Consider the following 14421-nt stretch of genomic DNA (forward strand, 5'->3'; position numbering starts at 1 on the left):
AAAGTGCAGTTAGAAACACACAACTCTACGGAGTCCTGTGTTTTTGTTAAAGTCTACCTCGTTAGCATTGTAAGCCCGTCTTGTGAGCTAGATAAGAAGTAAACCGTGCGGGATACACAAAAGCTTTGTCCAAAAACTGACGGAAATTGTTCATTTGTCTTTTTTTCTAAGAATCTATAAAAACCAACCTAGTTCCTTAGCTGGTTAAGAGAAGCGTCCCTGCCGACTTGCTGCTTCTGACGGGACTTCTGCAGTGAGCTTATTCCCCGGTCTCAGTGCCGGGATGTTTCAAAAGTCAGTGCCTGCCTCTGTCTTGTGAAAGAGCCTGCCTAAGGTTCATTTTTTTTCTCCCAGAGTTATCTTTTCAACCTGTCAGTTGTACCATTTTTTTTTGCTCCATTTTAATTTTTTAGTATATTTCACTATTTGGGATCTTCGCCAAGTTTGGTTTTTGGCGACGTGAGGGATTGATTCCAGGACCTTCTGGCGGTGACTTCGCCCCCATGCAGTTCAGTTCCTAACACCGCTTCTGGCTTGGCCGAGGAAGGACCTCTCTGTTTTATTAGTCTGCCTTTTTGCTTGCATTCACATCCTCACAGCCTTTATTTTTTGCAATTTTCCAAATGGTTGTTCACCCAGATAAAGGATCTCGGGAGGTTTGCAGCCAGGGAAAGGATAGTGAGCTCTCTCTGTGAGGGAGCTGAGCCAATGTGGAGGCAGGAGTAGGGACCGAGGAGACAGGAGGGGTGCGCGTGAGGAGTGATCACAGTTGTCCTTGCACCGACATCCAGGCCGCTGTACCAGCTCTACGCCGAATCCTTGGGTTGAAATGAGTGTGCACTGTTCCTCCGCCATTCTGTAGCCCCGCTCAAATGTTGGCTCTCCTGTTTGGTCGGGGGTGTCTTTTTCTGGTCATTTGTGCTGTCTGCAATGGGCTCTCTCTTACTTACTATCTAAAACGTTCTAGGCTCGGAGGGAATTGAAACGCTTGAAGGAAGAGGCTAGGCGTAAGCATGCAGTTGCTGTCATTTGGGCTTACTGGCTTGGACTGAAGGTACTTCCATCGTGACTTCCTCCTGCCCTGGGTGAACACCCCCCCACCCCATAAAGCCTCGCACCTACTAACCCGAAAAACCTGGCGGCGCTTGCTGCTGTCTGTGCAGCCTTATGAAATGTCAGCTTGCCTAATCTTGTTTCTTTTTCAGTGGGGGGGGGAAATGAAAGCAACTACACATTAAGTTTCTCATTTTACTGTAATTTTAATGTAAATAATGAGTGTGATGCAGTATATTTTGTCTAAGACATGTAGACCAGGCTAGCCTCTGGCCTCGAACTCACAGTGATCCACCTGCCTCTTCCTCCCAAATACTGGGATTAAAAGCAATTGCCACCACCACCCAACTTTGTATGAGCTTTTAAATCATGAGGCAGAGTGTGATCTTTGAGTTCGAAGCCATCTTCCTTCCACAGTAGCCTAAGAGGGAGTGGCAGGCTTTGTTCCCCATCTTCTGGGCTGCCCCACAGAGGGCTGGAGCAGAACTTTCTTCCAAGTGATCATGGCCCCCAGCATGGATGAGCGCGTTTGCTTTAGGAACCTTAGAAAGGCTGCTGAATGAGATGATGGAGATCCTGAAATGGAGAGAACCATGTGCTTGGTCCAGCGGGGAAAGGCACACCCAAGTAAATAAGAAAATGTGGCCCTGAGCACTGAAAACCTTCAGGCAATAGGAGGATTCGGTCTACCTGCTTAGTGATCATTGAGCATAGTAAGACATCCACATAGCCTGTCGAGGGCGATCAGGATCTTTTTCACATGAGTCCTCCTCAGCGTTCCTACCAGTCCAGGGACACTAGCTCTTATTCTGAATATTTGAAAATTAGCCGAGCGGTCATCAACTCTGCACCTCCATGTTCCCCTGAAAGTCCCTCCTACGAATGTTTAGTTAATTATCCTTTTTGAGCAGCCTGAGTATTCATTCATAAGATAATTAAGAAATAGCATCAACAGAGTTTAGAGGATGTTCTATTGGACAGATTCTGCATCCGTTCTATGCGAGTTCTGTTCAGAAGCCAAGCAAAACGAAACATTTCGTGCTTTCGAATTTGCATCATAATTTTAATAAGAAGAGGGAAACAGGCAGGTTTGGATCCAGACCTTCTTCTCCGTGCTGACTCCTGCCTGTCAGATCTGCAGTTTTCCTGGTTTCAATGCAGAGTCTTTCCAGCTGCTTTTGCACTGGGAAGGTGTCAGCCCCAGCTGGCTGAACACGCTCAGCCTGCAGGTGAATTCTCTGGGCTCGCCCCAACTGCAACTCACCCCCCGCCACACACACACACACACACACACACACACACACACACACACACATATGTCCCAGTTCCTCATGAGACAGAAGTAGCTTATCCTGTTTCCATTATTACTGTTAGGAAATAAGATTAAACCATTTTTTGAAGTTTCAGATTGTAATAATCTTGTCATTTTTTCCCAAACACAAGTTATGTCGATATGAGCAATATTTTGAAATGTCCTTTGAAACGATTTGATTTGCTTGTATAACTAAATACAAAGTACACTGGCCATTTTATGATGCCGGTGCCCAAGAGGATCCCCACTGTGAGAAGAGTGTGATTTCACCAAGTTTTTATGGTGCAGAGCATTATTCGCGGAGCTGCCATTTATCCCGTGGCGTGTCAGAAGCCTGACGACAGCTCCGATCTCCGATCCAGAACTTCGGCATCGCCTCTGGCTGTGCTCCCAGTGACAGACTCCTTTAGTTTGCCTGCTTTCTTCTGTATTCCCCTTGACCTTTGGAAGCTGGAGGTCTGCAATGTTATGAAGTCCTGAAAGAGACATGACAGTTAGGACGTGGATTTTAAAAAGGGCTGGCTGTGTGGAGTATATGTCAAAGTGTAACATTTAGCTGTTGTATAGATGCCTGGAGGGTGGGCAGGTGGTGTAGATGAGGAACACATCAGGCTGGTTAGGTATGATTGGCTATGTACATTTCAGAACCTGCAGCTCTCAACAAAGGCTACTGGGGTTCCCCTGTCCCGTAGAAATGGGGATCACTCTTACTGGAGCTTTAAAAAACATTAGGAGAAACCCGTGACCGTGAAACCGTTCTGTAAAAACATAAGGATAAAGTTACCTACAGACTGAGCTTGGCTTATAGGTCTCTATTCCACAAAGCCCGTTAGACAGATATGTTAAGCATATGTACTTCAGCCCAGGAGAGAGAATAGGTAGAACACCGAGGTACACAGAGGGGTTGACGTTTTGCTAATTTCTAACTCCCGTTCATAAGTAGATGATGATAAACGCTTTCTATGTCCCCCCGTGGCTTCAGTGTTTAACTGTAATACTCATTAATTCGGTGGACGCCGTACTTAGTTATTAGACATCAATATATGAAGTAGATTATTATCATGTCGCACTGTGGGGGGAGTTTCTGTGCAAAATGGCGTGATGCCTTCAGTGCCGCGATAAGAGGTGTGACATTTGGCAATCAAATGAAAGACAGCGATGGCCCGGAGGCATCTGAGATTCTTACTTTGAGCTGCTTCCATTCTGTTGTCCGCTAGTCAGGTCCTGGGTTTTTATGCAGGATCCTTGGAAGCTTCGATCTAGTTCTTCAGACCGTTTCTCAAAAACATCTGAAGGAGAAATTGCCTCATAAAATACTTTATGAAACGTGCTCTGATTTGTGACCAGCTAGCCCTGTAGAGGGTTTCATGTCCAATTATCAGCCTGTGTAAAAACCAATAGGATTTAACATATTGGTTCCCCCGAGTCTCTTTCCCTCTGACGTAACCGCCACTGCCTGAGTGTGTACCGTCAGTTCTCTCAACCCAGCAAGGACGTTTATAAATACATGGGTTCCGTACGCTTTGATGTGTAAAGAGATTCGTCACCACGGTGAGCCCCCGCCAGCCTCGTTCTAACCTTCTCTCTACTTCCTTTGAAAGGTGCGCCGGGAATACAGGAAATTCTTCAGAGCGAACGCTGGGAAGAAAATCTATGAGTTTACGCTTCAGAGAATTGTAAGTTGACCGCCCCCCCCATAGCTAATTAGCCTTATTCAATTAACCACTTAATAGCACCAACTCAATCAAATCTGACTTTTAAAATCTGACATGAATCGTAGCTTTAAAAGACCATTAGTTGCCGTTTGGGTCTTCAGCGGGTTCAAATACAGTTGTGTCAGGACTGTCAGGGGCCTGTGATTGATAGGATTGATCAGATGCTTATTTTATTTGGCATAGAAAACTAAGAAGGGGCCGTGAGGAGAGCCAGGCTTTTGCCCTGTTAAACTGCTATGGGCTCTGGAGGGTCGGCTTTGTAAATAGGTTGATGGCAGCAAGGCGTCCGGAAGCAAAGGCGGGTCAGGCTGGATTTTGGAGTTGCCCTGCTAGAGGGTGTCCTGTGGCGAACCTGTAAACGCTGGTGTCAGCCAGGACTTCTGTTTATTTATATAACACGGGTGGGCGAGTAACTTCTGTGGTTCTCATTTGGTCACGGGAGGTGTTTACTTTGAGCAATAAGGCTTTCCCAGCGCCTGGCCCATGTGGAATGACACATCATATATATGCGACATCGTAAGTTGAGAATATCTTATGCCAAGAGTGCTTTCGCCACACCCAACCTACCGAGCGTCGCAGCTTAGCACCATGGCCCATGTAGAAAATCTGTCAGTGGTCAGTCGTGATTGCTTGACTCGCTGAGCCCAGGACTCGCGGCCTAGTTTCTTAGGAGAGCCTTGCGCTGCCCCCCCTGGCCCCTCCAGACATCAGACTGTGAAGTGTGGTTTCTGCTAAGTACGCCTTGCTCATGCACATCGTAAAGTCAGAATTTCATCAGTTGAAACCTCCCAGATTAGGGAGCATCTTTGTTGGACAGTATAGCTTTGTCTAGAACTTGCTACAGTGATGAATGTGTTCCATAACTTCAGTGCGTAGCCACTATCCATGTACGGTTATATCCAGCGCTTGGGAAGTATGGCTGAGTCCTTTATTGAATTTTAGCTCTCTAAAATGTAAGTAGCCACATGCTGTGAATGGCTCCCTGTTGAACGGAGCAGCCCTACCATGGCATTGGTGTAAACCAGTGCTGATAGCAGTAACTATGTCTGTCGTCATCTTTCCTGATGAATGTTTGGTGCAGATCACAGATCTCCCCCTGCCCCGCCCCATAGGTATAAGAGCATTCGGTAGAATTATCAGAGGAGATACACAACTTTATGGACTCAGACCCATCAACTCTCTTAAAGACTGGTTGAATGATGGGTCCGTACATCTCTCTGGGGTCTTTTCCCCATCTGATATTTTCTTGTCCAACCCAACGTAGGTGCAAAAATACTTCCTGGAAATGAAAAACAAAATGCCTTCCTTGTCGCCAATAGACAAGAACTGGCCACCGAGGCCTTACCTGTTCTTGGACTCGACGCACAAGGAGCTGAAAAGGATCTTCCACTTGTGGCGGGTAAAACGCGTGACATTGTCTTTTTCAGAGGTCATATAATTTCTGCCTCAGACCCCCCCAAACGCTGGGGTTTGAGTGTCGACAGACATGTCCAGCTACTGCCAGCATCTTACAATGAAAAGCAGTAATTCAAAAGTAAGAATGCACACTCCTGGGTTAGAGGGGTGTGTGTGTGTGTGTGTGTGTGTGTGTGTGTGTGTGTGTGTGTGTGTGTAAATCTGCATGGGGTTACCATACTGTCTCCTATATAGTGCTATTGCTTGTGAGTGTGTGTTCAGGAATGACAGCCAGGCCCGGAGGTCCTTGGGGTTTCCATTGTAGCAGAATGAATCTAGTCTCCCTGGGCATAGGCCACTTAGACCCTGTTGTTATATTTTGAAGAAGCATTCTAAAATCTGTAACACAAATGCCTCGTAACATCTTCTTAAGACCAACGTTTAGAAACCAAAGTGGGTTTGTCTTTTCAAATGAATGGTTTTCACTGCTCTTCTAAGTTTAGCTTCAGAACAGGACATTGGGGGCTGGAGAGGTGGCTCAGTGGTTAAGAGCACTGACTGCTCTTCCAGAGGTCCTGAGTTCAATTCCCAGCAACCACATGGTGGCTCACAACCATCTGTAATGAGATCTGGTGCCCTCTTCTGGCCTGCAAGTATACATGCAAGCAGAACACTGTATATGTAATAAATAAATAAATCTTAAAAAAAAAAAAAAAAGAACAAAGGAAATTGGCCAGGCATGGTGGTGCACACCTTTAATCCTAGCCCTTGAGAGGGAGAGGTAAGCATCTCTCATCTCTTGAATTCAGGGTCAGCCATGGTGAGATCCTGGACAGCCAGGACTCTGCAGAGAGACCCTTTCTTGTCTCAGAACAAAGCAAAAGCTGAAACCCCAAGAATTTGTCTCATTGGTTCTTTGTGTATGTTCTTCTTGTATCTCCCAGTGTAAAAAATACAGGGACCAGTTTACAGACCAGCAGAAGCTTATTTACGAGGAGAAGCTAGAGGCCAGTGAACTCTTCAAAGACAAGAAGGCTCTGTATCCTTCCAGGTGTGTATGCTCGTGCTTGCTCAGAAATGCCTCTGCTGTGCTAATTGCTTTCTCAAACATGTCTCAGCATCTTTTCTAGGTTTCATTTCAGTAATAGATGCATGGTACTTTTGTGAATGACTTCCGAGACCACTGGGTATCCATACACCTAAGACTGGGGAGCTCCCTCCATGTAGAAGGATTACAGTCGTTGGCTTTGCTCTATTCGCCTTAGCTTAAATCGTTTGGTAAACAGGAGGTCATGCCAGTTGAAAGTTCTGTGGCTGTTGGGATGAATTGTCATCGGACACCCTGTTTTTAAGGCTGTTTTTGCATTGAACCGTAATCGGTGTTCGGATCTCATTTGTAAGGTCAACGCCAGGAACAGACCGGTCATTACTCTTTCTTGTTACTTAAGCCTGGACCCATGGTGTCCTTTGGCTGCTAAATGGTTAGTCATAACCTCGGTGACCTGTACAAAAGTTCAGGTCATTCGCTGTGGACACCATGAACTCCGGAAAAGAATAAACACATTGCAGATGCAGCAAGTCCAGCCCGTGACAAAGGACTTGGCATATCCGAGTGTCCCGTGAATCCTACATCCATCCATCAGTCCCCCCACATTCCTGTTCTCCTTCATCTAGTCTTCATATAAACAAGTGGTTGTGTAATTTCAAACCAGAATCTCCAGTGACTTGTAGCTTTTCCTAAAGATCTAGAAATGAAGGGCTTGGTATTGCCTACCAAGTAGTCCTATGTAGTTCATGTACCTGTATTATTTTTATCTGTATATATGGTTCAAAACTCTACCTTTAAAAGGGTTAAATTAGGCCGGGCGGTGGTGGCACACGCCTTTAATCCCAGCACTTGGGAGGCAGAGGCAGGCGGATCTCTGTGAGTTCGAGACCAGCCTGGTCTACAAGAGCTAGGTCCAGGACAGGCTCCAAAGCTACAGAGAAACCCTGTCTCGAAAAACCAAAAAAAAAAAAAAAAAAAAAAAATTAAAAAAAAAGATAAAAGGGTTAAATTAGCACAGTTGCCAGGCCCGTTGGGTTTGAATATTCTAATTTGCAGTATTTCTCCCATTAGCTGCTTACTTGAATGCTTGCGTGACTAAATCCAAAGTTGTCTAACATGCCTACTGTGTAAGCGCTATGCCAACCAACAGAAAAGCAGTGTGCTTTCTTCAGGAACTGATTTTAGTCATCCTTTTCTTTATACGTCTCAAATTAGACAGCAGCAGCAGCAGCAACCTTCTTAAACAACTCCCATAGAAGACCCTAGAATGGCAGGGGGGCGGGGGGTGGACTTAGTGATAGAATGTATCGCTAAGGAAACGGACTAAAATTAGGCTCTTAGCGCTTTTTTTTTTATTATTAAAACCACAATTAACTGAACACAAAGTGAGCTTCAAGGCAAGTCCCTTCTGGCGGGGAGGCGGTGTCAGTTTCTGGAGGAGGTGGCCCGTTCTCTTCACCTGAGGGCAACGCGGTCCCCGAGCTGTGAAGCAGCAATGCCTCTGGGTGCCTCCTCACGCTGCCGCCATGGAGCTTAAAGGGCCAGCCGCCTACGTAGATTTTTCTTCCCTGAGCTTCTACACACACACACACACACACACACACACACACACACACACACACACACCATGTCTCCAGGAGAGCGCACTTGAGCGACCTCTGGGCAGAAGCAAAGGGTTCTGGCTGTGTCTGAGTGCCTGTCACCTCCGGGACATCTTAGTGAGGTCGTCTTGAGTCTCCAGAGTCCCATGGGAAAAATCAAGAACTGTTACGTGATTGACAAGCCCTAGGTCTAGCCTGCCCCTGCAGGTCGTTGACTTTCTTACTCTCTGTGCGAAAATGATATTTGTCTTTGGAGCAGGATGGTGGTGATGTCGTTCTTTGTCGTTGGCTTACGTTGTTCACGTGGGTTGGTGTGCCCTGTGTGGGCAGCTGTTAACTTTCTGGTGTCCGTTCCTTCACACAGGGCCCGGCGCTTGACTCTGGCCGTACAGGGTGCTCTCTGTCCCGATCATGACCAGTGAGCTTTTTATCACAGCCCCACCGACCAGCTGCCCCTGGCTGCTTTAAAATAGTCTTGACATAGGTTTAGGGCTTCGTTTCTAACCCAGCTCTAAAACAGGTGCTTGCGCAAAGAGTAACATCAATTGAAGTCACTTTCCTGACTTATTTATTCCCTAAGATCCCCTGGCCTGTCCCCCTCTGACTGTGTCGCCTGTCTGAAGCCATTTCTAAGGTACAGGATTTGTTTCTCCCCTGTAGTGTTGGGCAACCATTCCAAGGAGCTTACCTGGAAATCAACAAGAACCCCAAATATAAGAAACTCAAAGACGCCATTGAAGAGAAGATCATTATTGCCGAGGTCGTGAACAAAATTAACCGCGCAAATGGGAAGGTAAAAGCGTCAACCGCCCGGTGTAGCAGAGTTCTTTCCCTGTTTCTGCCCAGCGTAGCTGAGTTCTTCCCCTATTTCCACCCAGCGTAGCAGAGTTCTTTCCCTGTTTCCACCCAGCGTAGCAGAGTTCTTTCCCTGTTTCTGCTTTAGTCCAGTTTGCATCGCACATTCTAGTAGTGTTGGAATTTGTGGAGGAATCTCTCCTCTCCTCTAAACGTAGGAAAGGTTCTTCTGTTTCCTGGAATTCCCAGAAATTGAAAATATAAGCACGGGGGAGATGGCTCAATGGATTAAAAACCCTGCTCTGCAAGCATGAGGACCCAAGTTCAAATCCCAAGCTCCCACATCAAAAAAAAAAAAACAAAAGAAAAAACCAAAAAACTGGCCGTGTTGTGGTTGCTTATCACCCCACACCAGAGTGTGAAGATCCTGGGAGCTGGGCCAGCCAGCCTAGCAGAAACAGAGAGGTTCAGATCGCTGAGAGGCTCTTTCTCGGGGGAATAAGGGGGAGAGAGGTAGATGACACCCAGGACCCTGCTCCGCCTCCACGCGTGTGCACCTGTGTACACGACCACAGAGTCATGCTCGCAGAGTTTCATAGCACACATACATGAAGTTTTCAGAATGCATTGTTTAAGTGTGTCTGTTTACATACATATGCCTGCTGAAGGACAGCAGGATAACATGTTTACTGCTGGAAGTGACTGCTCCTTGATCTGCATGTAGGCGCCATTTTGGAGTGTTTTGGGTCCTCGGTCCTGACATGCTTTTGTGTCTTTGTCTCAGAGCACGTCCCGGATTTTCCTCTTGACAAACAATAACCTTCTCCTTGCTGACCAAAAGTCCGGGCAGATCAAGTCCGAGGTCCCCCTGGTGGATGTGACCAAGGTCTCCATGAGTTCACAGAACGATGGCTTCTTTGCCGTCCACCTCAAGGAGGTAAGGTTCCCCCAGCGGTCTGACCTGGAAGCCGCTCCTGGGGTCCTTTTTCCCATCTACTGACTAGACGGCCCCACCTTCCTCGCCCTGCCTTTTTCACCGCTGCTGACTTATAAAGCTTGACTGTTTACACCCACGTCTAAAATCTCAGGCTCCGTTTTCAGGAATTGAATTACACGTTCCATGGCTTGCTCACAGGACTTCCAAGAGTAATGCTTGAAGATGTCGTGTGGAGACGTTTGATACTATGTTTCTTCCTGGTGCTGCTTCTGTGTGACAACTTGAAAAATGTTGCCTTTGTTCTTGTTTACCTTTGACTTGGGGGTTTATTACAGGCTACAACTACCAGAAAACCTTTGCCATTGATTTTGACCTAACTTTTTTTTTTTTAATATTTTATGCTTTTTACCTACGAAGGACCACTGGCTTGAATAGAAAGGCTAAAGTGTAGGCACTGGATTTTTATTTTGATTCCTGGGCCCATGCTATTTGTAACTCTTCACTAATCTCAACTTTAAAATGATTGTATCTACTACATAACATTGGTAGCAGGCTGTTGTAATATGAGCAGCGGGGCTGCGTCCCCAGCACCCTGGCTGCCTGGCTAGCTTATGCCCTGAAATAACAACACACAAACTGTATTCATTCAAACACTGCTTGGCCCATTAGCTCTAGCCCTTACTGGCTAATTCTGATATCTCGATCGACCCATCTGTGTGTAGCACCGGTCTTACCAGGAAAGACTCAGCATGTCTGACCTGGCGGCTTGCTTCATCACGTGCGTCTGCCCGGGAGAGGGGAGCTTGGCTTCTCTCTGAGCTCACTTCCTCTTCCTCCCAGCATTCTGTTCTGTTTAGTCCTCCCACCTATGTTTTAACCTATCAGGGCCAAGCAGTTTCTTTATTGCTTAACCAATGAAATCAACAGATTGATATATGACACTCCCCCATCAGCAGGCTTAACACACACTGTACATACGTGCTTCACAGAGTACAATTGTCATCACCAAATAAACAGATGTTAGCATCTACTAATACATATAGAAAAAACCCAGAGACTTTCCTTAGCCACCACGGATCTAAATCCAAATGGAGGCATATCATGCCATAAGAACAGCTGCTCTTAGCATCAGTGACACAAAAGTGACAGCTGGGGGCGGGGTTTGGAGATCTGCCGCTCTCTTGGCCACGCCCCCGTCTAATCCCTGCACAGCTCTCAGCCTGGGACCTCAGCATCCTGTTTGTCGCCTGAGTCTCCTGGTGACGCTCCGGGCAGCTGAGTGTACTCAGCTGCTCTGGGAGTTTGTTCGAAGGGTTTTTGTTGTTAACTTCCTTAAAAAGAATTGGTTGTTGGTTTTTCACTATTTTTTATAATTATCTATTGTGTGTCTGTTGGTAGGAGTCGGTACAATTTGTGAGAGTCGGTTTTCTCTTTCCACTCTGTCGGTCCCGGGAATCAAACTCTGGTCCTCAAGGCTTTGTGGCAAGCCCTTTCACCCACTGAGTTGTCTCGCTGGCCCCTGTGTGGCTTCTTAAAACCAAATCACTGAAAGGTTTTTGAAGGGCGCTTTGAGCTTGAGTTGTAAGTTGGGTCGTTGCCCGTAAAGCTTAATTATGCAAGCCCACCACAAACGACTCTTGTGGCTTCTTCTCCAGGGGCCTACAGATTGCTGTTCTGGTCCATGACCAAACTGAGGTATCTAGTCTTGTCCTTGCCACTCATCTGGAGGATGAACCCCAGGATCAGAGGTTCCCCTCAAACCCGGGAGCCTTTCCCTCCTCTCTCTGACTCATGACTTGTCTTTGCAGGGCTCAGAAGCAGCTAGCAAAGGGGATTTCCTCTTCAGCAGTGACCACCTGATTGAGATGGCCACCAAGCTGTATCGTACGACCCTCAGCCAGACCAACCAGAAGCTCAATATCGAGATCTCGGATGAGTATGTCCATGTCTTGTGTGCAGTACACTCTTCGCTTTCTGCTTTCCTGTTGGGTTTGGTTCTCCAGTTTCATCAACGAACCCAACTAAGAGTGCTCGCTCATATCCCAGCTGCCCTGACCTGAAGAATCACACAAAAACTATATTAATTTCAACGCTGTTTGGCCCAATGGCTCAGGTGTATTTCTAGCTAGCTCTTACATCTTAAATTAACCCATTTCTATTAATTTATATATCACCATGAATGAGTGCTGGAAAGGTAGCTCCTACTGGTAATCCTTAGAGTGCCAGGAAGGCATACTGTTCCCTAGGGTTTGCTGGTAAGTCAGTTTCGCATAATTGGTGAGCCGTGAGTTCTAGTAAGAGACCTTCTCTCCAGGGACAAGGTAGATAGTTAGTTCCCAGAGGAACTCTACCGAAAGCTGAACTCTAACCTATGCAGCAAATACCCATGCAGCCGCACACACGTGCACAGCAAATACACACACACACACATACAGACACACACACATACACGTGCCCCTGAGCACACACAAAATAAATAGAACAGTGTATGAATTAGAAGCTGGCGTAATTCACCCCGTGAGATGGTATGTGTAAAACACTGCCTTTTAACTGGGGCTCGCATATACATCGGTACCATGGAGTCTTTGCCCTTGCGGTTGCTGTGGGCGTCAGTACCATTAACCACAGGTTTGCTAGGTGAGCCACTCAGGAATGCCCCAGTGCTTTAGGAGGCTGTTCCCCCAGGTCCATGGGGAAAGGTCCTGAGCCTGCTGATGAGACCACTGGGGTAGGGTGCCTGTGGGATAGCTTTCTGAAAGTCCACATTTCGTGTGTCTGATTCTGCGAATGTTTAATTTGACCCTTTAAAAAGTTGGCCATGAAAAAATGAGGAAAGGTGGAGCTGCAGCCTGTTAATGTGATGGCCCCACTGAAACACAAAGCAGTCGCTGTCTCACCTCACCCTGCTGGAATACAGGAACTTCCTTTCCTTGGGGCTGGTAGATGAGGGGCGTGGGCGTGGCCTGTAATGGGCGTGGCTTTGTAGTGGGCGTGGCTTGCAATGGAGGCGGGTCGTGAGTACCTCCCATGGTCATGGCCCTTTCAAAAAGGGAAGCTGGTGTTTACCGCACCCTCACCTGCTTTGTGTGTGCTCCTGAGTGTGTCTGGTTCTCTTCTCCTAGGTTCCTGGTGCAGTTCAGACAGGACAAAGTGTGTGTGAAGTTTATCCAAGGCGCCCAGAAAAACGGGAGCGTGCCGACCTGCAAGCGGAAGAACAATCGGCTCCTGGAAGTCGCCGTCCCTTGAGCGAGGGATGCCTCTGCCCTCCATGGACTTGTCTCTCTCCGTAATAGTGCAATTTGATTTTGTTTTATTTGGGGGCTCGCTGTATGTTTGGGGGTTGCCAAAGGCAAGCTGTTAGAGTCCTTTGGCAAAATTAAAAGTATTTGACTAATCTGTTTTAATTATTGGAATAGTTAATCCTTAAGTCCACAGTCTGTCCTGGGAAGGATTTTAGAAACTGACAATGTCCGCTTCCACCTCCTACGTGTTTTCTCCTCAGTTAACGTTCGAGACTTGTGTCCCGTAAACCCACATGTTACCCGTAAATCATTAGTACATGTAAACGTGAAGAGGGGGCTTACATTCATTTATCAGATATTTATTGAACGCCTACTTTTTGCTGGGCACTGTGCTGAAACTTATTCGGAACATTTTTATTTTTAAAACTGTTACCTTCTGGCTGATTTGTGCTGGCGAAACAATAGCTAAGGAGGTAGAAGAGATTGAGGCCAAAGGATACCGCTAGCCATGATGGCATTAGCGGGAACCCTGTAGCGCGATGTAACAACAGAAGAGAAGCTGGCGGCCCTGGGGGATTGGAGACGGACGATTGGGTGAAATTCCTCTATGTTTTGTTATCTATTGGAAAAGAGAGAAAACTGACATTTAGATGTGCACATTTATTTGTTCAGAAAGCAGAAGTTACTCTGGCTTGAGGGACGGTAACTGAAGCAGAATGCTTCGTTGCGGTTCCAAAGAAGCACGGGATGGGACTCGAGAAGCCCACGGTGCTTTCACGGAGTCGGCAGCGTAAGAAAAGGCTGAGAGCCGTTCACAGCGGCAGACCTTCTCTTCGATGTGCAATAAAGCATCCAGGATCGCCTTTGGAAGTTTTATTTATAATATACATTTTTTTTTTTTGTATACGAGAGGTTCAGGGTGTGTATTTTAGTCAAAGATCAAAATTAGAATTAGTTTTCAGGGCTTCTTTTTGTTGTTGTTGTTCTTTGAAATTGACAATAAGAATTCACTTTGGAAACCACATTTGAAATTCTGGAATCAAACTGTTTCTTATTTGGGAGGACACTGTATATACATCGGGATTATGTTAAATAATAAAATTGCTCTAAAGCTGGTGCCATGTGCTGGAATCACAGCTCTAGTTTTGTATCTCGAGCTATTTTCATACGTGACGTATCTAACGTGCCACAGAAAAGTTTTCCATCCGGACATTGTACGGTCTCCATGTTGACGACTTTCACTAATCATTTTGTATCCGTAATCAGCCAATGAGAATATTCTCCGGGGATTTTCTTTTGATTTTTGTACTTTAAAAAAAAAAA

The 14421-nt window shown here is 46.3% G+C and overlaps 1 protein-coding gene across 5 annotated transcripts in view; it reads left to right on the forward strand.

Moving 5' to 3' along the window:
* Myo1b (myosin IB) overlaps positions 1-14214 on the forward strand; it is a 151696-nt gene extending 137482 nt beyond the window's left edge. For 4 of the 5 annotated variants that reach the window (XM_041668131.1, XM_041668133.1, XM_041668132.1 and 1 more), the window contains 8 exons: positions 968-1054; positions 3967-4041; positions 5345-5479; positions 6420-6526; positions 8785-8917; positions 9704-9856; positions 11665-11792; positions 12979-14214. In XM_041668131.1, the coding sequence (XP_041524065.1) occupies positions 968-1054; positions 3967-4041; positions 5345-5479; positions 6420-6526; positions 8785-8917; positions 9704-9856; positions 11665-11792; positions 12979-13102 (942 nt within the window). In that variant the 3' untranslated portion in view covers positions 13103-14214. The remainder of the gene's footprint in view (positions 1-967; positions 1055-3966; positions 4042-5344; positions 5480-6419; positions 6527-8784; positions 8918-9703; positions 9857-11664; positions 11793-12978) is intronic. The other variant, XM_041668134.1, reaches the window with a different exon arrangement.
* The last annotated feature ends 207 nt before the right edge of the window (positions 14215-14421 follow it).

This window comes from Microtus oregoni, unplaced genomic scaffold (assembly GCF_018167655.1).
Source record: "Microtus oregoni isolate MIOR12 unplaced genomic scaffold, Mior012 000018F_ref0000195, whole genome shotgun sequence".
Classification (NCBI taxonomy): Eukaryota; Metazoa; Chordata; class Mammalia; order Rodentia; family Cricetidae; genus Microtus; species Microtus oregoni.